Here is a 22,836-nt window from a genome sequence, read left to right on the forward strand (position 1 = left end):
ATCAGTTAAACAACCTTAGCCATATTCCCAACAAAATGGTGACCTAAATATCTTTGAGAGTGGAAAGAAAATGACAGTGAAGTTTTAACAGTTGAGCCAAATGCCACCCAGCAGTTTAGAGCAGCAGGAAAGGGGGGAAGAGTTGAGAATGATCTTGAAGTTTCTTGCCTACGTGGTTTCAGTCACAAAGGGGAGCAGAGCATAGACAAAAAATAAAGTTGGTTTAGAACATACAGAGTTAAGTATGTGTGCTAACTTGGGAAAGAAATGGTTACTGGTCAGCCGAAAGGAGAAGTCTAAAACCCAGAGGAGACTTTTACCTAAAAATAAAAAGTAGAAGCAACATGGAAATGGAAGTCTAGAGGCCCTGTGGCCAAGAACTAGAGCAAGCTGGAGACTGGAGGTTGAACAGAAAGTGTTGCTGGCACTGTGGAAAGCACATTGAAGAGGCAAGAGGGGGAGAGGAAGCTATGGCGAGGTAGCCGCCATTGATGATTCAGTGGTTTTTACTCCGGCTTCCTGTCCTTAGCTACCTTTGGTTCCTATGTTTACTCCGAGGAATGAGGTACTTCTCAAGTCTCCAGGGGAATTGCTTTGTTGAACAAAGATTACAGGAGTCACTTAAGGAAAGATACCAGTTTTTAATTTCAGGCGTTCTTTGGTTTTTCAGCTTAGTAAGATTTTGCATGCATTGTTGGTATTGATACCTTTTCAGATAGCCTGTCCAGTGTTTCCTGTTGTAGTTGATTGCTGTATTAGTAGATGATAAAGTAGTTTAGTGAGTAGTGATCAGTGTTTCTGAAAAGAGAACAGAAAACTTTTTGTTTATATTTAATAATTATTGAATGAATTTAATTTGTGGTACTAGGGCTGAAACCCAGGGCCTGCACATACTAGTCAGAGTATCCTACCACTGAACCTACGTAACAACTGATTTGTGAAAGTTGTATTTGTTTTGCAAGGATGTATTTAATGGATAAGGATGCAGGGGCATTTCTTGTGTTGGGATGTAGGTCCTTGCTTTAAACCCTTTCATAGAATAGAAATTGTAAATCTTAGAAATTTATCTGAGACAGTTACATTGTACAATGGAAAATACATTTGGAAGAAGTTGAAATGTTTCTTATTGTAGGGAAAGGAAGCTTCTAATAGACACCAGTTAAATCTGACAATAATGGCTCACATGAGGTGTGTTTTCTGCTAGGTGATGGTGAGCCTTTACAGGTGCTCACTGAACAACTTCAAAAGGTGGTGACTGAGGAGTGCTCTTACATTTCAAAGGTAAGACATCATTTTAAAAGTGGTTATGGACAAAAGGTACCGAAGTCTAAATTGCTACTGATTTAATGAGCAGAATCATCTACTCATGTTACCCCAAATCTCTTGCATCTGAAACTGTACTTAGAGTCTTCCTGAGTGCTAAGCTTAAACTGAGCATTTGACTTTTTTCTGATGGCCAGTTTGGAACAAAAGGAATTTAGGGCTAGGGATGTGACTCAATGTTTCAGTGCTTGCCTGTTAGGTTTGAGGTCTTGAATTCAGTCTCTAGCACCACAGAAAAAGAACAAAGAAATTGCAGATACAAGTTGTGTTTCTAATACAGCAGACTCTATACTTATTGTTCTTGTCAGAGAAGTGTTATTTAACCTTTCTGAGACTCAGTTTGTCCATTAAGGTGGCAAATGTGATAAAATTCTACTTTTGTGGCTGTGCTGAAAAGTTAATATGCTCAATTGCTAACTGACGGTGTGGTTTAACTTAAAAACATGCAAGAACTAGCAGGAACAAACAATTTGCCTTTCAAGTCTTTTAAATCATTGATTATTTCCAACTGTGTGAAGGGACAAAGGTAAAAGTAACTTGGATGGCCTATCAATTCATGGGTCATGAAGTGGTATCTTAAATGATAGTGGAATCATCAGCTGTCCTGGAGAACAGTGATGGATGTTTTTAACTCTATGTATGTGCAAACAACAGAAAACACTTCTGCATAGTATAAAAAGGACACTAATATAATCTCCTCCTTGATATACTACCATTTTGGAAGATTTGGCAGACCTCTCTGTCATTTTGAACTTCTTACCTTGTGTTTTTCCAAAGATAGTTGATATAGTAATGAGATTTTTTTCAAGGTAAAAAGATTACATCAGAGTAGAGGCCATGTTAGGGAGTGATTGGTTACACTTCATGATATATTTCAATATTAAGAAAATAGAAAAAAATTCCACATCATTGTTGTATAATTTATTTTTCTGATAAAACAATAATTTCATGTCAAAGGGAAACATGGTTTTTCTGTAGATTGACTTTATGTGTGGAGGAAGGGGGAATTCAGATTACACTCATACTCTTCTGACCTGCTTTTGCCTTTAGGTTAATAATGTTTTCTAATATTTAGAAGAAGAAATTAAAATTTTAATTTAAAATATTCAATTTTGTTAACAGAGTCTAAACAGTGTTCTTGATGACTATTATACTCCTTTAAAATGTGAAATGAATATAGAAGAGAAAGAGAATTCTGGTGTTTACACTTCTCAGAATCAAAGGCCAGAATTACACGAGTATAGACACAAAGTTCAAGGTAAAAAGCTTACCGTACTGTTAAACAGTGTTTACTTTGTGTAAGTCAATTGCTTATAAACTTAATTTAATCACAACTTAATTATAGATAAGTTTTTAGTATCTTATTTTTAGCTATGAAATTTATATTTAGTGCATACTTTTAGTCTTTTTAGTATAATTGTCGTACTATGCAGATAATTTAAACACTTGAGTTTTTCTTGTTTCTTTGTTCTCTTTCTTTCCTCCAATCTATTTTTCATTCCAGTTTTTTCCTGTTACCTGTCCTAGCTGTAGATCCTAGTCTTTAAACATTACCGAGTGTACTAAGTTTAATGGTTTGTAATTTTCAAAGTGAAATGAGATAATTAAGAAGTAACCTCTGCCAGGTGTGATGGTGCACTCCTTCAGTCCAGTGCTCATGCTTGGGAGGCACAGGCAGGTGGATGTCTGTGGCTCTTTGGCCTTCTGAGTCTGCAGAGCATTCCCAGGCCAACCAGGGCAGGGCTAGACAGAGAAAGAGATAACTTTCTTCATGTAAAAGTTTGTAATAAATTACAACTTGAATTTCTTGGTGCTCTTCACAGATGTATGTTCTCAGTATGTTTGTGTAGGTAATGAGCAACTCGCTAATAAATAGCTGCAGAACTAATGTATCTTGAGATAAGGCTTTCGAATTAATGTCATACCAGTTATTTCGCAGTAATGATTCTTAAACTTTTTATTACTAGATTTATGGGTTTTATTACTACCCAGATATATTTCTAAAGTTCTAAGTAGGTAAATCATGTTTTTAAAGAGGTAAACATGTACTGTGAAGTGAAATCGTTTTAATTGTTTGTTTTCCATCCAGACTTTCAAAAAAGCCTGCAAATCCTTCTTGGCAGAGTAATGGAAGAATGCAACAAGCTCTCGGCTCTGCAGAAGCAGCTGAGCAAGGTCTGTGGGGTAGAAATACACTATCTGCATTTATTTTATTACCCACTGTCAATCAAGAAGTTCTAAAATAACTAAACATGCAAAAGGATGTTAGGAACTAAACCGTTTATGTTGGTGTGAGAGCATTGAGAGCAGTAAGCTGAAGAAATTTCCAAAACTTGAAGAATGTGTAACTCCCTGACATACCAGGTGGTGATGTGGCTGGCTTAAACTCGGACCTCAGCTGGACTTCAATAGCTTGCTCATCTTCTTCCCAAATGTACTGTGTTCCTTGGTTTGTGTACTCTATTCTACTCCACTTTTCTTCTTCTCAGTGGCCTTATCCCTGACATCTTTGCAAATCAGAACCATAACCATTATACCTTACCTCACCTTGCCCTATCCACACCATGTACATTTCTTTACATTTCTCTCTTTTTTATTAATTAAAAAATGTTTTGTATGTCTCTGTGTGTGCCTGAATGTATGTCTATGAACCATGTACGTGCCTGCTGCCCATGGAGGTCAAAAGAGACATTGGATCTCCTAGAACTGGAGTTACAGTTGTAAGCTGTCACGTGGGTGCTGGGAACCAAGTACAGTAGTCTTGAAGATCAGACAGTGCTCCTAACCCTTGTCTCCAGCCTCCATAAGCAGTTCTTTAACTTCCCAAGTACCTGTACTTCATTTCATTGTTCCGTAGAAGTCTCTCCTTTGCATAACTAGACTGCTGTATTTCCTCTTATAATATCTACTTCCGTAGCCTCCAACTGAGATGTTGTTTTATATATCTCTGCCTTCCGTGCTTCTGGCTGCTGTCTCTATTTTTGGTGTTGGTAGTTTTGTTTTTCCAAACATCACTTGGCCCCTTTTATTTCTTTTGTATGTTTAGCTCATGTAGGCATTCATTCATTCATTCACTCATTCATTCATTTATAGGTTTATTTATGATTTATACAGTGTTCAACCTGCATGTGTGCCTGTAGGCCAGAAGAGGGCACCTGATCTCATTATAGATGTTTATGAGTGATTGCTGGAAATTGAACTCAGGACCTTTGGAAGAACTGGTGCTCTTCGGGTCTGAGTCATCTCTCCAGGCTCTCCAGAGAGCAAAGCATTAGAGCCTGACACCGTGTTGTTTCATGTGCTGCTGCAGAAGTGGGGCTCTGTGTTGTCAGTTTTCTGTGGTTAGCTTTTTTGACAATTTTATCCAAAGTTTTTCCTTTTAAAAATATAGGAGGGCTTCCAGAACGAAGTTTTATTTCTTTAGATTGAAAAAAGTTTAAAAAAAACAACAACAAAACACTTGTCTCAAAAAGGGCACTCATCTGGATTTGAAATTAGAGCCTTCACTTTAAAACCACAAAGTACGATGACATGCTTGACCTTGGGCTGAAGGGATGGCTCACCTGGTTCCTAGCACCCACATGATAGCTTACAGCTATGACATGTGTTACCTGTAACTCAGTTTTAGATTGTCCTTTGCCACCTGACCTCTGCACGTTCATGGTACACATGAACTCATACAGGCACACAGTAAAAATAAATTGTTTCAGATTTAATTTTTTATTATTATCATTTATTACAATTTAGTCACTCTGTATCCCGGCTGTGGCTCCCTCCCTCGTCTCCTCCTAATCTCACCCACCTTTCCTCTTCTTCCCCTTTGTTCCTCCCCTAGTCCACTGATAGGGGAGGTCCTCCTCCAGTTCCCACTGACCCTTGCCTATCAGGTCTCATTAGGACTGGCTGCACCGTCTTCTTCTGTGGACTGGTAAGGCTGCTCCCCCGTCAGGGAGAGGTGATCGAAGAGACAGCCACTGAGTTCATGAGAGAGATAGCCCTGTTCCTCTTACTAGGGAACCCCACATGGAAACTGAGCTGCCTATGGTCTGCATCTGAGCAAGGGGTCTAGGTCCTCTCCATGCACAGTTCTTGTTTGGAGTGTCAGTCTCTGCAGGTTCCCCTGGGCCCAGGTTTTATAGCTCTGTTGCTCTCCTTTTGGAGCTCGTCTTTCTATCTCCTCCTCCTATCATAAGATTCCCTGCACTCTGCCCAAAGGCTGACTGTGATTTTCAGCCTCTTTTTCAATACCTTGATCAGTAGAGTCCTGTAGGAGGCCATCTGTGGTAGGCTCCTGTCCTGTTCCCTGTTTTTTCCTGTTTCTGATGCCTATTGTATTTTTTAAGAGAAATGTGTAATCTTGATCACATCTTTCTGTTTTAAACATTTTGGCCTGTGTAGTGCTGCTTTTTAAACTAAGGTCTTAGCGCATGTAAGGCAAACATTTTACTTCTGATTTTTTTTTTTTGCCTTATTTCTTTATTACCATTTATTAACTTTGTATCCCCGCTGCATCCCCCTCCCTCATCTCCTCCCAATCTCATCCACCCTCTCTCTTCTCCCCATATGCCTTTTCCCTGGTCCCCTGATAGGGGAGGACCCTCCTCCCCTTCTATCTGACTCTAACCTATCAGGTCTCATCCGGTCTGGCTGTGTCGTCTTCCTCTGTGGCCTGGTAAGGTTGTACCCCCCAAGGGGAGGTGATCAAAGAGCCTGCCACTGAGTTCATGTCAGAGACAGGCCCTGTACCCCTTATTAGGGAACCCACATAGAGCCTGAGCTGCCTATGGTCTACATCTGAGCAGGGAGTCTAGGTCCTCTCCATGCATGGTCCTTGGTTCGAGTATGAGGCTCTGCAGACCCTCTTGGCCCCAGGTATTTTGGTTCTGCTGTTGTCCTTGTATAGTTCCTGTCCCCTCCAAGTCTCTATATCTCCCTCTTCTTCCATAAGAATTCCAGCCTTTTGCCCAAAGTTTGGTTATGCATCTCCTTCGATACCCTGATGGGTAGAGTCTTTCAGTGGTCCTCTGTTGGAGGCTTCTGTCCTGCTCCTTCTTTTCTCCTACTTGCAAGGTCTATCTCATGAATGAGTATTGAGCATCTTTCCTAGGGTCCTCCTCCTTGTTTAGCTTCTTTAGAACTATCGATTTTAGTATGTTTATCTTATATGGCTAATATACACTTATAAGTGAATATGTACTATATGTCTTTCTGCTTCTGGGTTACCTCACTGGGCAACTAGAAAAGGTATTTTATTTCTTCAGTTTCTGTGGCTTATAAAGTCTTTATTATGGACTTTGCCTACCTCATTTACAATTAGCAAGGATCTATTTTTTTTATCCCCTTCCTACATTGTATGCTACCCTTGTGCTGTCTGGGTCAGTATTTGTCACTATAACAAAATACTTAAAAGACAGTCAATCTAAAAGCAGAAAGTTACTATCCATGGCCACTACCGTTTTGGTCCTTCAGTTTCACATTACCTCATAGCACAAGCACATCATAGATGAGAACTGCTTTTATAATGGCTGAGAAGCCAAGGAGAAAGGAAGTTGCTAAGGTCCCAGTGTCTCCTTTAAAGACATGCCCACAGACTCTAGCTTCCTTCCACTTCCACTGTTTAGCACCTCCAAATCAGTCTACCTCCTCCCAAAGTACCTTCCTAGTGACTAGGCCTTTGACACTTTGGAACCAGTTCAGAATGCAGGCAGTATCAGGTAGTCCTTTTGAGAGATAGGGTCTGCTCAAATTTATTCAGGTCTGTTGTGCGAAGGAAGCGGTCTTCACTGCACCCGGAGAGAAGTGTGGGTTTGGGCATAGAGAGGGAGTAGCATTTCAGGCAGAAGAGGTAACATATTCTTAAGTCTAGAAGGAGAAACTAATTTGGAATATACTGCTGAGAGAATGGCGCATGTTACACTTAGATTTGCTAGGACAGTAGGCTGAGCGCTAGTCTGGGTCTGCATCTTGTAGACTTGTACATTAATGGAGATATTTTAGAGAGATAGACAATAATACTTCATAAGAGAATTTAGGAGAAACCTAAAGAATTTTATAGTTCAATATGGAAAAAAGTTCAGAAACAGTGCCAAGATTTGTCTTTTATTCTCTGCATTTACAAAACTTGGTCTGTTTAAGAGGACAGTGCCTTATGTGGTTTGGTGGGAACCCCAAGAACAGTCCCAGGTTCATTGGTTTGCTATAAGGACTCAACATCTAGTTGTTTATAGGGCTAGGACCCATCACAGCAAAAGAACACAGGGCATAGTCAACATTGGAAGGGCTGGAAAGGCTCATGACACAGTGTCCCACGGAAAGGCTGGAGAGGGCTCATGACACAGTGTCCCATGGAAGGGTTCAAAAGGGCGCATGGCACAGCAGCCCATGTACAGCAGGCGCTTGTGTCCCTTGACACACTTTAATTCTTCAGGCGTGAGTATAAGAACATGTTCAAGTTGTGTAGCAACAGCACTCGCCTGAGCTTGGGAGTCTACAGTTTTCTATCAAGTGGCAGATAGGCAACCTCCACAAGTGTTCGCACAGACCATAGTGCTTTTCTGTGTAGCAATGGCAACCCACAGTTACCATTCAACCAGGTCTATATTAGAACTGTTTATCAGTTAGGTTTTCTAATTTCTGCCAACAGAAACCTTGGAAGCAACCCTTTCTAGACACACACATCTCAGAACTGCTCTCTCAACTCTTTGTGCACATTAGATAATAATGGCTTTAACACAGCAAGAGAACTATAGCTGCGGACACCTCCCACAGTCGCTCAGTATCAGGGCAGGACTGCAGGGCATCACTGCATAACTAATCCTGGTCTCAGCAAATGAGCTCAGACTCTCTCCTGGCCCTTGTTGCATGCTATTCCTTCTGCGTAAGCTACCCATCCACCTCCATTCTTGTTCCTGATGCTTAGTCCAGTTGGTTTAAGTGTAAACTTCCTTGTGCCATCTTTGCTTGCCTCTCTAGGCTTAGACATCTTCCCCTCTGTTCCTCTGAAGTTCTCTTAGCCTGCCTAGGTGCTTGTTTAAAGCTGTCTGTTAAGCATATATTTGCATCACATTACTTTTCATTTTATTATGATTGTTTACTCATCTGCCTTTTCCACAAGATTTCAAACATCCAAGTCAGAGAACACTGTTGATTCCCTCCTGTTAGCACAGCACTTGGATTGCACATGGTACAAAGGCTTAGTAGGTGTTTGTGAATAATTAAAAATATTAGCCTGTAAAGCTGTGATATTATCTGGTGCATTAATTTTTTTCCCCTGGGAAGTAATAAGTAAGATTTCCCTGTTTAAATGCACTCAGGGGGCTGGAGGGTGGCTCAGGAGAGACAAGAGGGCCTGAGTTTAATCCCTCCAAACTCATGTAGAAGGTGGCACGTTGTATCACAGCTGTAGCCTCGTCCCTCATCTCCTCCTGGTTTCACCCTCCCTTCCTCTTCTCCCACCATGTCCCTCCCCTAGTTCACTGATAGGGGAGGTCCTCCTTCCCTTCCTTCTGATCCTAACCTATCGGGTCCTAGTCATTAGGACTGTCTGAATCCTCTTTCTCTATGGCCTAGTAAGGCCAGCTCCTCAGAGGGAGGTGATCAAAGAGCAGGCAACTGAGTTGCCAGAGACTGCCTGTGCTCCCCTTACTAGGGAACCCTCATGGAGACTGAGCTGTCCATGGGCTGTATCTGAGCAGGATGTCTAGGTCCTTTCCATGCATGGTCCTTGGTTGATTTATCAGTGTCTGCAGGGGCCCCTGGGCCCAGATTTTTGGCTCTATTGATCTCCTTGTGGAGCTCCTGGCCTCTCCAGGTCTTAACTATCTCCCACTTCTTTCATGAGATTCCCTGCACTCTGCCCAAAGTTTGGCTATGAGTCTCAGCATCTGCTTTAATACCCTGCTGGGTAGAGTCTCTCAGAGGTGCTCTGTGGTAGGCTAAACTCAAGTTGACAACACATGCTGGAGAGGTTGAAGAGAAAGGAGAACCTTCCTCCGTTGCTGATTGGAATGTAAACTTGTACAACCACTTTGGTATTCAATCTGGCACTTTCTCAGAAAATTAAGAATAGTGCTACCTCAAGGTCCAGCTATACCATTCCTGGTCCTAAGATGCTCCACCATTCAAAAAGGACATTTGCTCAACTATGTCCATAGCAGCTTTAATTGTAATAGCCAGAATCTGGAAGCAACCTAGATATTCCTAAACAGAGGAATGGATACAGACATCTTGATACATTTACACAATGGAATACTACTCAGCAAGTAAAAGCAAGGAAATCATGAAATTTGTAGGGAAGTGGAGGGAACTAGAAAAGATCATCCTGAGTGAGGTACCCCAGAAGCAGAAAGGCACACAGGGTATATTCTCACTTATAAGTGGATGTCATCCCTATAATATAGGGTAAACATATTAAAATCGATAGTCCTAAAGAAGCTAAACATCAAGGAGGACCCTAGAATGGATGCTTACTCTTCATTCAGAAGGGCAAATAGGATAAACACAGGAAGTGGGAGAAGACAGGGAAAAGGGCAGGAGCCAATCTTGTTCCTCTGTTACTCAGATCCACTTGCCTTTCCTCTGAGTCCAAGTTGTCATAGTCAGACTTCACAGATATTGCTTCTCCAGTAGTCTCATTTCCTCAGCTAGTCAATAAATTCTGTGAGGTCAGATCTTCTGCCTCTCTTTCGTCTCTCTCTTTGAATCTCTCTCCTCTCTCTCTCTCTCTCTCTCTCTCTGTGTGTCTCTCTTGTGTGTGTGTCCGATGTGTGTACTTTTAAGCTGATTTTGTAATCTTCCTCTGCCTTGTCTTAGTGTTGGACATGCAGATTCTTAAATTTTTGAAGAGCGGTGTTTATTGTAACGAGCAGCATGCCACTTGTCAGTTGCCTGCTTAAACCCAATATCCAGAGGTAAATAAAAGTTATGTTGTCCGGTATTGAGAATAAAAATTTGCTGCTTGTGGTAAAGTTTCAAAGTGCTTTCAGTTCAAATTTCCGTGAAACATTTGCTTTTGGAGAGTAAACATCTCTGTGGATACAAAAAGACATCACTAATACAATTTCATTCCTGTGGGTGTGACATTGAGTCATTTATCCAAAGGAAACAAAGTGCTAGATTCAGAGCGGCACAGTTTTAGGAGCTTGAAGAACAAGCCTGATGCTAGTGCCAGGTTGTACATGTATGACACAGTTCTTGGGTTTCCATAGATTTCCGAACAAGATCCAGTTGGTATGACACGTAAGATTGCTGAAGATGGTGTGAGAGAGGAGGAAGCAGCGCTTTCACCGGCTCCTTGTCTGGCCAACTCAGAGAACACTTGTGAGTGTTAAGTGGATAGCACGTTACAGTACTTTTCTACGGAATGTTTACGAATTTGCCTTTTAATTTGATAATTTGATGCCCTTAGGCATGATGGTCATCTTCCTGTTCAGTTTTCTCTACTTCAGAGTGAAAAGTCTAGCCTCTTCAGGCCTGTCTCATTTCTTATAGTCTATGTTTCTAAATTGTTTTAAGCTTAAAGATGTTAACTTGTTAGATTTGGCAATACTACAAGTGAGAAGATAGAAAAAGAGATCTTAACTCACTGTGTTTTCTTGGTTTCATCAATGAGATTAAGTGATCTCCAAGTTATAACTAAATGTGTAGTTTTAAGGAAATACTAGTGTTTTCTGTACACACAATTAGGTAATTTTGCTTTGTGACCAAGAAACTTATACCAAGGTGTGCTTTAATTCTGTTCCTGAGGCACAGATTTCCATTGTGAGAACAGACTACCAGCAAGTGAAGAGAAGCAAGAACAGTTTCACGGGTTAGAGTGCCGCAGGGCCTCCTTACAGCAGCAGGTGAAAGAAGCTGAAGCAGACTATGGAGCAGGGATCCAGTGCCTGCAGGAAAGAATCCAGCCTGTCAGTGAGGCTGCAGCCCAGACAAGGTAATCCATGAGCTGTCATTCATCATATCCGGAGAGGTTATTTCAAGACCAACGTGTAACCTGAACTGAGAGTTGAGAATTTCAGCAGATCATTCTGTGCCATTGAGATGTGTGAATTATGTGAACCACAGACAGTTTAGTATAAGAATTCACTTACATTTTCTTAACAGTGTTGTTCTGCATGATTCAGTCAGATAGTGGGTGTGTATGTGTTGTGTATTCTGCACCTCGCCTTCACTACTTTGATATGGCCAATCCCCTAGCAGCATCAGATATGATCAGTTCACTGGGTTTCCTTCACTTTGTTACAGAATGCTGGCATTCACCAGTGTCTAAAGTAAACCCGCATCTTTTCACAGTGCTCCTTTCTCTCCATCTGCCTTGACCCCTCTTCTTCTCATGCCATCTGTGGTGCGTTTCTGTTTTCTCTGCCTTCAGAGTGTATGGGAACGGCACTCCTCACTAGTCCCTGCTCCTGCACATGGACCCCGGTACTCTCAACTCCTCCCCACAGTCTGTTCCACACACAGTCAACTCAGACAGACCATGTTACGCTGGTGCTCCTCTGTCCTGCACAGTAAGCCCCATGACCACCTGGACATCCTTAAATATATCCGTCTGGTTCTGCTTAGGGGTTTGTCATGGCACTTTCTTCTGTCTGGAAGGGATTCTCTACTTGCTGACATTTCCCACATCCTGACTCCCATCCTCTCTTACGAACAATTGTTGTGAGTCCTTTTGGTCTCCCCAGGGAGTCAGCAGTGCCTCTGATAAAGAACTATAAACCTTGGGGACAAAGAGGGAATCTTGGGTCATTAAGGAAGTGATTTTTTCCTAAGGCCTTGTGTAGTAGGTGCTCAGTCAATACCTGTTGACTGTTTTATAATTTACTTGAGAAGGATGCTTGAACCTGTAACGAGTGTTATAAAAATTGTAGGTTTGTTCTGACTGCCTCTGCTGTTCTAGAACTTTTGTCTTCCTAGGCACTTGTTACCAGAACCTCAGTGCAGGTTTTTTTTAAATGGTGATGGAAAGTACGAGACACTGAATTCTTACATCTTTGAAAGCAGTCTTATTCTCCTTTTGTTCAGGAACTATCTGTAGGCTTTGGAATTGCTCACTCATTTTGGCAGGCTTGTAAAGCCCCAGGTTCTTTGAGACCAGCACTTCTCAGACATTCCTCTACTTCAGAAGTGTTGGAGACTTTTAGTGTTTAATATATAATAAAAAAATTCCTTGGTTGTGCATTTGGAGTCTGATAACAAGGTAACTAATGCACGAGCCCATGATTGACAGTTAGAAGCCAAGCCATTTCTGTAGTCTTTTTGAGCAAGAATTCTCTGTTAAGCAGTCAGTGTATTTCAAATAGTCTTTTATTAGTGATTAGTTCGTGACTAATCTTTTACTGGTGACGCTTTCTCCAGCGTGTGGAGAGAAGGCAGCAGTGGGGGTGGGGAGCAGCCCCGAGAATTGAGGTCACTTTGCTTTTTCTGCATTTGGGCTCACACCAGCTTTACTGCCCTTTCTTACACTGTTAATTAAGAATTTACTGTGCTCTGCAATTAGACTCGAAATTGTTTAGAACAATCTTCACTTAACATTCAGTGGCCTCACATCAGAGCCTCTTTAGACAAATATTTGAAACTGAAAAGTTCATGAATTGTAGAGCCATTTGACCTCTGGAGTAACTTTTTACTGGCTATATGATTATGAACAGATTACAACACCTCTAAAAAGTAACAGAGATAATAATAGTTTCCTTTCAGATCTTGAGGATTAAATGAAGCAGAAACTGTGAAGAGCATTGAGTAGAAACCATGGAGAAGAGGGGTCAGTTATACAATAAAATTTAAAGGTTTCTGCACAGCCAAAGAAACTTATCAGTAGAGCAAACATCTAGCCACCAGAATGAGAGGAAATCTTTGCCATTGGGGGCTAAGATGCACTGTTTACAAAGAACTGCAAAAATTAACACCAAAACTCCCAGTTAACAAGTGGGTTAATGAAGTGAGTAAATGGTTCTCAAAATAAGAAAAACAAATGGCCAGTATGTATTTTAAGAAGTACTCCATATCCTTATCTATTAGGAAAGTGCAAATTAATGAGATTCCACCTGACCCCATTCAAAGTGGCCACCAAGATGAAGAAATCAAAGACAACAAAATGCTTGGCAACAGCATAGGGAAAGAGGAACCTTTACTTACTGATGGTGGAAGTACAAAGCAATCTCTCAGAAAATTAAAAATAGAGCTAGTGCATGACCCCGCTATACTAATCCTGGGCGTACACCCAGAAGACTCCACATCTCACCTCAGAGATAACTACCCATCCGTGTTTATCGCTGCCCTAATCATAGGAACAAATAGTGGAGCCAGTTTAGATGTCCATCAACAGATAAATGGGTCATCAGAATGTGCAACATAGTTAACAATAAAATTTTACTCAATTGTAGAATAAAAGTGAAATTATAAATTTTGCAAGAAAATTAATGAATCTGGAAAGTATTATAATAAGCAAGGTGGCCCAAACTCAGAAAGATAAAATGTTTTCCCTTGTATTGAAGATGCAAGCTTGTAATGGCCGTGTGTGTGTGTGTGTGTGTGTGTGTGTGTGTGTGTGTCTGTATGTCTATGTGTGAATATAAATGTAAGGCTTAAGAAAATGAGAAAGGAAAGCCAGGCAGTGATGGCACAAACCTTTAATCCCAGCACTTGGGAAGCAGAGACAAGCAGATGTCTGAGTTCAAGGCCAGCCTGGTCTACAGAGTGAGTTCCAGGACAGCCAGAGCTACACAGAAAAACTCTATCTCAAGAAACAAAAATAAAGAAATTAGGAAAGAGACTGAGAATTAGAAAGAGTTTTTGGGGAAGATTGAGGACAGGGAGAAGAATGCTATATGACTTGAAAGCAGGCTTATGGGGAAGGTGGAGGTATATGAAAGTGAGTTCTATAATGATACTGAATGCCTTAAATATACTAATTTAAAAATGAGATGTTTATGTAGTAGCTTTTCTCAGGCATTTCAATGTAGTTAAGAAGTAAGCATTATTTGCAAGTAATTTTAAAAGACAATAATGTTGTGGCTATAAACTAGTGACATAAGGAAAGTTCTAGAATTTCAGCCCATGTCTGTGTAATATTTTTGTTGCACATTTCTGTAATGTTGCCTACTAGAGTACCAGGAAAATAGAAGAAAGGGTGATTGCTGATACATGTGATAGACAGGTTATTGGAAGCATAGAGAAAAAGGCAATGTTCCTGTGTTGCTTGGTGGAGACTGTGGAACATAACTACATTTATGTAAAGGGTAAAATCAGAAAGGAAGGGACCAGAGGACGCATCAGGTTTAGAGAGTAGCAGTGAGTTCAGTATTAATTAAAACTGGTCTTTTTCAAATTGGCGTAAAATAGCATAAAGTTTATTTGTTGATCTGCAAAAATAACTTTTAAAATTTCATTACCTTTAAATATAAAAGTTAGACAAAAACATGACTTAAGTTACGGTATCTGTAAGCTTTGTCCTGTCATTTTTTGTTTTTCCTCTTTCCCAGTACATGTATGTTTGCTATAAACTTTGGATCAACAATGACTCAAAACTTAATACTTTCACCCTCTTTTATTTGTATTTAGCGTCTCCGTTGATTCAGTGGTATTTAAAGACTCTGATGCAGAGACAACAGAGTACCATGGAAACTGTCAAAAAGAGCATATCGGTGACAAAACAAAGGTATTACATTACTTATCTTATTTTTAAGCCATTAAATAGCCTCATTTTTCTTGCCCTCATTTTTATGACTTGTTTTGCTAGTTATGCAATGAACACAAAAAGAATTAAAATATTTAAAGAAACTTGCGTTATTTTCTAAGCAGAGAGAGAACACAGAGAAAGAGAAAGTAAATGTGAGGCTTTTTGTTTTCCTTATCCAAGTATATCATCAATTTAAATTTTGTTCTGATTTTTCCATTTGGATGAAAGTACAGTCACATCATTTCCCCTGTTCCTTTTCCATCCTCAGGTGTCCCCTAAGTACCTCTTACTTCTCAAATTCATAGCCTCTTTTTATTATTTGAAATATATATATATATATGGTATTTGAAATAAATACATATACATATTTCAAACACCCTATATATATGTATGTATGTATATATATATATGTATGTGTGTGTGTGTGTGTGTGTGTGTGTGTGTGTGTGTGTGTGTGTATAGACAGAGAGAGAGTGAGTGCGTGACAGAGACTGACTTATTTGTAGGAACTCAATTTTAGCCCCGATCTTCCTATTTGGGAAGCAGGACGGGCTATCTTTCAGACAGTGTTCAGGAATCCCCAAGATCCAAGGTGCTGGTACTGAGGTGGCAGAAGGGTCTTCTGCCAGCAGAGGCCACACCTTATAGGAAAGCTCTTTGAACATGCCCACCACACAGGGAAACCTGCTCCACTCTTCAGAGCTCCAGCAGCAGAGCTCTGATCATCATGTGCTTTCAGGGAAGATAGAAATCACTGGTCCTTGTTAGTGTCTGCTTCAAGGAGAGATGATGGCCACACTCTATATCTGCTGTTCTCATGTGAAACACTGTTTGGATGAAACTCACACTGTTGTTCTGTTGGTGAGGTGGAGACAGCTCCAGCAGGGCATCACATGCAAGAGAGACAGACAACAGGCCAAGAGGACGCCATGGAGGAGGCCGTGGAGGGAGGAGACCTCCCTGACCATGGACAGTGCCTGTCAGGTGCCAGCTCTGAAGAAGAGGCAGGGGCCAGCACCCAGAGGCCAGAGAGCACTGACGGTTCCAAAGAAGGCCTCAGAGCAAAACAAGCCAGAGCAAGCCTTGTGTGGGGCCCAAGACCCATTTCCAGGCCCCACCTCTTGCCCTGTGGAGAGGGCCTAGAAGTTCTGTCAAAGTGACAGATCTAAAGCTCCCGCGTTCGAAGTCTACAAGTCAAAGCAAATGTGAGGCTTCTGAAACTCAGGAAGAAAAGTCAGGTGTCAGTCTGTGCTGCCAATTGGTGAGGAGCCCTGGTTTCTGGAAGGAGAAGATAGGGAAGACAAAAAGATGCTGACATGGTGGGGCTGTGGCCACTGCAAGTGCTGCCAGTTGGAGTATGTGACAGATTGGACTCTCTCCACTGAAAACTCTCAGAAATGGGAGACACTTGGCTTTAGAAGAACATCTGGATCTGTGGCTATCTGGGATTGAGTGACAAAGAAGCTATATATAAGATCTGCATCATGGAAACACTGCTCTCTGTGGCCTAGAGTCACTGACTTCACGTCTGTGACAGATAGGCCAATATGCACCACTGTGACCATGTAACACACCTTAAGTTCCTCCACTTGCTCCTGGCCACAGCTTCAGGGACCCATGTTTCTGCCCCATGTGAAGGAGTCAGCAGGAAGGTCATGGCAGCTCTCAGTTCTTGGGCTAGGTAACTCAGGCAAGGCTCAGAATCATAAAACACCATCCTGCACCTTGGGCACACTAATAGCACTGTCTTCATGGAGGTGAAGGAGCCACTAGCAGCGTTTCTGTGTCCTGATGATGGTGTGACTGTGGCTGTGCTACAGGCATAGACATGGCCTCTGGTGGTCCACTATGGCCTGGATCATCAGTTGAAAACCTCTGATATGCAAGGGATATTCCGGCCTCTGAAAGCTTACAGGACCCTGCCCCAGGAAGCAGGCAGGGCCTTCTCCACGCAGGGACAACTGGGTTTGGAGAAGGGGTAATGTTCAGTATATGGATAAGCCTACCTCACCCATCTGCTCTCAGGCTGTGTGCTTTGGCTACAGCTCTGTCCCTTTCGAGATATTCCGGAAATGGGGCAGAATATGGGCCATCACCAGCATGCTGGTCGCTGGGCTATTGAGCCCAATTTTGATAGCCTGGAGAATAAGCTGTCCCAGGACTAAGAGGTGAACACACAGTGGAAGAATATACCTGCATTGCTCATTATCTGCACACCCAAGCACTGGCAGGTAGGATCACTTTGGAGCAGCAGCAGCAGGGGTGGCTAGAGAAGCTGGGTACCACTCTGATGCTAATAGAGCTGTCTTCCAGTGCAAGCCTAAGCAGAAGGGCTAAAATGACACGGCAAGCCTGCTGAAGAGGAAGGAGGTGTCCTGGACCAGGAGCACAAGCCCACTGGACTGTGATCATCTGCACTGGGTAGATTTGTATCCTGAGCCAGAGACAATAAGTCCTGAGGTGATATATAAGGACCAGGAGACAACCTCATCAGGCTAAGGCACTTGCTGAAGACCTGAGTTCCAACCCCAGAAAAAAAAAAAAAAACAGTAGAAGGAAAAAAAGCTTACTCCCCACGATTGCACATTTGACCTTCACAAGCACACAGTGACACACACATGCACATACATACTCCATAAAATAAACACAATAAAAGCAAAAATGAACTATTAAACAAAGATACTCACATGATTGTTAAATACTGTGATGGTAAGAATGTGTTTGTAGTTTGGAAAATGCTTATGTTTGGTATTCTGACAATTTATTGATATTTGTGGAAAATTAGATCATATAAGTAAACGTGAAAAAGAAAAACAATGAACCAAGAAATTCACAGTTTGACGTTTAACTTAAAGGAAACATCTATATACACATAATCTTATTTTAAGTATCACTAACCTGTGTTAGTATTGTTAATTATAAGATATAATATCTTTCTCTCTTTTTGCAGTAGTATAATTTATCAGAATTAATGTTTTTAATTAAGGATAACAAATTTACTTTTTGTTAAGGGTATCCATAGTTTTCTAGGAAATATATTTGGGAAAACATTTAAGATTAAGAGATTAAAAACAGGTGATAACACAATTGTGTGAATAAATGTTGTTTTACTCATGTAGGTTTTTTTTATGAATTTAAGGTGAAGCAAGAAACAAATAGGGTTATGTTGATGGAAAAACAATATCAAGAACGCTTAGAAGAAGAAAAGCCTAAGGTAAGTGTGTAGCTGATATGGAAGCTGTTCTTCTGTTCCTTTGAGTCTTCCGCAGGCAGATGTTACTGATGGTATGTATGTAATACATTTTGAGTCATATGTTTTCTATATAATTTACCTTTAAGTTGTCAGATAATAGTACCAACTGTAAATATTTTAGATGGTTTTTCTTTTTCCATTTATTCTTTCATTTATTTATTTACTTACTTACTTACTTACTCACTTGTTTAGAGACGAGGTCTTGCCTTTTAGACCAAGACAGCTTCAAACTCATCATCCTTCTGCCTCTACTTCCCAAATTATGCACCACCACACCTGGCTCTATAGTTGGTTTTAAGTAGCATAACCTTCTTTGTGAAGGAGTGTGGCCTTTTTAAAAAAGGTTAACGTCGGGAAAGAAAGGTCTTCTGCATATCACCTCTGCCCAGAGTCCTTCCTGTGGTGTGAGATAGCAGCTTGACCTCCTAGGAGAGGATTGCTGCTGAGCTCAGCTCCCAACTAAGTGAGGGAGTCTTGTCACTACGGCCCTGTTTGTCTAGGAATCTTCAGGTTTTTTTGCTCAGAGGCATCTTTTAGGCTCTTTAGTATTAACCTTACTCCCTAGGCTGCCATTATAGTTCTGTTTATTTTGTCCTAATATTTCCTCCCAGAATAAATATATTCATTTATATTTTAACATTGGAACCATCAAATTATGAGTTATTACTCCTTTTTAAAATTAACTAACTTCCAAAAATAGCAATCTTAAGTGGGGAATATGTATTTTTAAAGGAAGACAGTGATAAAATGTAAAGAAAATATGTGAGGTATTAGTGTTAGATAAAGACCCAGAGAGGTATCTGGGTTGTGAAGACTTTCTCATTTATTGTGTGAGCAGAATAAAGAGTTCTTGGAGATGAAGGTGAAAAGTAAGTCGTGGTTTGTGTGTGAGTCACTGTGTGATTTCTTAGAGAGACTCAGGTCTCCTCTTGTGTTTAGTACCTACAAAGACTCTCAAATAGAATGCTGTGTCAGGGTGTCAGGGTTAAATGTGATTTGCTATTGGACTCGTCACACTTCAATTTGTGAACTTAAAATCGTTACTTAACTCATTAAGGTCAGTTCTCTTGATGTAAAAAGAGGATAATAGAAAGTCTTGTGGGGGTCTAATGAGCCACTGCATATAAAGCACCTGAGGACCATTTGGTGCAGAAAGTTCGCAATTGTAACCAGTGGGAGAGAGAAGATGCAGTGAACTCACCGATTGCTGGCCTGAAGGAATCACAAGTCCGTGGCTAGTGTTTCTTGTTCCACAGTGGAGATGCCACAATTATGTTATTGTATCAACATTTATATTTGTCTTCATTGTCAGAATGATTCGATTTAGAATCACCAAGGAGGTTGGTGAGGATGGGTGGGTCTGAGGACGTTTCCAGAGAGGAGAAACTACAGAGACTGTGGATGTAGTCTTCTGGGCCTGAAGCCTAGACAGAAAAAGAGGTGGGAAGGAGAAAGCCAATCCAGTGTGTGCACTTCCTGACTCGTCTTCCGTGCTTGCTGTGGTGTAAACAGCTTTGTCACATCGTTGATGTGCCACCACGATGATTTACTGCAGTGCCTCGAGCCTGCTTAATGTGGTGAGGATGCACCATGCTGGGGAACTGCTGAGCAGCATCCCCCAGCTCTGTAAATCGTTTTTAGTTCTCTAACTTTTCTTGCATTTTTAGCCTTTGGTTCAGGATCATTCTGTTTTTTGAAAGATACCCTAAACTTAATGACCCATTGGGAATAAGCTTTAACTTTAAAAAAATGTGTTTTACTTTTCCCGATGAAAGATGTTTCTTGATTATTAAAACTGACAAAGTACTTTTATGTCAGAACTTTGAAATTAGCATTCTGATCTTTTGTGATTTTTTTTTTTTGTTGTTGTTGTGGTGGTGGTGGTGGTGGTGGTGGTGGTTCTGCTAAGAAGGTCCTTATCATTTGTTTTGAGGGTATTAAAAAGCCCTTTCAATCCATCGCACTTCTTCAATCTTTGGAATGATATCTTCTGTGCCTGTTCCCAGCCCTCACATAATATATCTTGATTATAGTTTGCCCTCCCCTCTACTCCTCCCACCTCATCCATACCTGCCCATCAGATCCACTTTGTATTTGTATTTGTATTTTTTAATTTAAATTTGTTTTTATTCATATACTTATTTATTACCATTTATTCACTTTGTATCCCTGCTGCAGCCTCCTCTCTCATCTCCTCTCAATCCCATCTTCCCTCCTCTTCTCCACCTATGCCCTTTCCTCCAATCTCCTGATAAGGGAGGACCTCCTCCCCTTCCCTCTGACCCTAGCCAATCAGGTCTCATCAAAACTGGCTCCCATCGGGGGAGGTGATCAGAGAGCCTGCTACTGGGTTCATGTCAGAGACAGCCCCTGTACCCCTCATTAGGGAACCCACTTGGAAACTGAGCAGCCTTTGGGCTTCCTTTGAACAGGGGGTCCAGGTCCTCTTTATGCATGGTCCTTGGTTGGAGTATCAGTCTCTGCAGACCCATTTGGGCCCAGATATTTTGGCTATGTTGTAGAATTCCTGTCTCTTGCAATTCTTTCTATCTCCTTCTTCCATAAGGATTCTGGCAGTCTGCCCAAAGTTTGGCTATGAGTCTCAGTATCTCCTTCGATACCCTGGTGGGTAGAGTATTCCAGAGGTCCTCTGTGGAAGATTCCTGTTCTGTTCCTTGTCTTCTCCTACTTCCAATGTCTATCCTGTTTGCCCTTCTGAATGAGGATTGAACATCTTCCCTAGGGTCCTCCTTGTGGGTTAGCTTCTTTAGGACTATAGATTTTAGTATGTTTATCCTATATTATGTCCAATATCCACTTATTAGTGAGTATATACCATGTTTGCCTTTCTGCTTCTTGGTTACCTCACTCAGGATGATCTTTTCTAGTTCCCACCATTTGTCTGCTGATTTCATGATTTTCTTGTTTTCAATTGTATAAATGTAACACACTTTCTGTACAGATCATCTAATTAGAAAACAGTGATGATGTAAAATAACAGTAATGATAGTAACATAAAATATAATAAGGTAAAGCCAAAAACTAACATATTGAAATTGGACAAAGAAAACAGAAGAAAAAGAGCCCAAGAGAAGGCACAAGTGTCAGTGAGACCCACTCATTCACTCTCTAAAATGCCATGAAAATACTAAGCTGGACGCCATCATGTATATGCAGAGGACCTGCTTCCTTCTTTATGAGTTCAAATCAGCTTTGTTCATGTTGATTTAGAAGAGTTTTTTTTTTTCTTGGTGTCTCTATCCCCTCTGGCTCTTACACTCTTTTTGCCTCCTCATTTGCAAAGTTCCCTGACCTTTGAGGCCAGGGATTTGCTGGAAACATTTCTTTTAATGCTGAGTGTTCCAAAATTTTCTCTCTTTGCATAATGTCAGGCCGTGGGTCTCTGTATTTGTTCCCATCTCCTGCAGGAGAATGCTTGTCTGATGATGGTCAATCAAGGCACTGATCTATGAGTATGGCAGAGTATCTGGGAGTCATTTTGTTGTTATAGATTTTTGTTGTTTTTCTTTTCCAGCAGTGGTATTTGGTTCTACCTTATGTCCTTGGGCTATCTAGTCTCAGGTTCTTGGTCACCTGACAGTGCTGGGTATGGGTTGGGGCTAGGCATTTTAAATGTATATAAGAATTGAATCGATCTTTTTGTTTGTTTTATTCATTTAGGATATGTCAATGAACGAAGCATTTGTTCAGCAGACTGAACTCTCTAGATTATCTGAGCAGAAAGAAAACTCAATACAATCAGAAAAAGGACATGGTCTATATTGGCAAGAACACCATTTTAATGACATCAAATCACAACGCCAAGGTGGTGTTCAGACTTTTGAGGCAATTGACAAAAGTTTTAAAGAAGAATTTAAATCACTTAGCAAAGAATTAGAAGAACATAGAAACGAAGTTCCTTTGTCTAATCATGATGCTTGTCATGATGTACTCAAGTCAGGGGAACACGGGCTGACTATTTCTGAAGAAATATTTTCCAAAGATGAAACATTTATGCGTAGAAAATCTGTAAGTAGATTCCTAGGATATTATTTAATAAGCAAAATTTGTAAAAACAAAAATGGTTTCTTCATTATGAATATATTATCAATAGTGTTGCTTAAGGAAGAAGAAAGTGTCAGGTCAGCTTGAGTACAGCTCACAGTGTGGAATTTATTCTTGATAAAGCGTATAGGTAAATGACATTAATGTTAATTAAATAAAACAAGTCTGTTTGCCTTCCAGACATTGTTTATACCAGTGAGATTACTCAGTGGGTAAAGGCTTCAGTCTCTGTGACTCCTGTTACAGACGGTGAGAACTGACTTCCTAAAGTTGTCTGTGACACGCACGTGTGTACATACATGTACACACACACACACAGAGTGACAGTAAAAAAAAATGCATGTAATAAAAGACTATTGTATTTTTAATTGATAAAATCCCTTAAGTTACAACTATCTCAACTTTGTCAGTTAAATTAGACTGTAATTTGGTAAAATCTGTTACCAAAAGATTTGCTCACTTACATATAAAGAAAGAGCCACCTATTTAAAAGAATACAGCATTTTACTGTCTAGGT

At 40.7% G+C, this 22,836-nt stretch overlaps 1 protein-coding gene across 11 annotated transcripts in view; it reads left to right on the forward strand.

Annotated features, from left to right (window-relative positions):
- Nucleotides 1–22,836, forward strand: part of Akap9 (A-kinase anchoring protein 9) — a 131,004-nt gene that overhangs the window by 30,399 nt on the left and 77,769 nt on the right. For 9 of the 11 annotated variants that reach the window (XM_060374050.1, XM_060374059.1, XM_060374057.1 and 6 more), the window contains 8 exons: nucleotides 1,205–1,281; nucleotides 2,446–2,581; nucleotides 3,413–3,498; nucleotides 10,530–10,641; nucleotides 11,068–11,254; nucleotides 14,884–14,980; nucleotides 18,141–18,215; nucleotides 21,936–22,283. In XM_060374050.1, the coding sequence (XP_060230033.1) occupies nucleotides 1,205–1,281; nucleotides 2,446–2,581; nucleotides 3,413–3,498; nucleotides 10,530–10,641; nucleotides 11,068–11,254; nucleotides 14,884–14,980; nucleotides 18,141–18,215; nucleotides 21,936–22,283 (1,118 nt within the window). The remainder of the gene's footprint in view (nucleotides 1–1,204; nucleotides 1,282–2,445; nucleotides 2,582–3,412; nucleotides 3,499–10,529; nucleotides 10,642–11,067; nucleotides 11,255–14,883; nucleotides 14,981–18,140; nucleotides 18,216–21,935; nucleotides 22,284–22,836) is intronic. The other 2 variants (XM_060374051.1, XM_060374058.1) reach the window with 2 other exon arrangements.

The sequence above is a fragment of the Meriones unguiculatus genome, chromosome 21 (genome assembly GCF_030254825.1).
Source record: "Meriones unguiculatus strain TT.TT164.6M chromosome 21, Bangor_MerUng_6.1, whole genome shotgun sequence".
In the NCBI taxonomy this organism is placed as follows: domain Eukaryota; kingdom Metazoa; phylum Chordata; class Mammalia; order Rodentia; family Muridae; genus Meriones; species Meriones unguiculatus.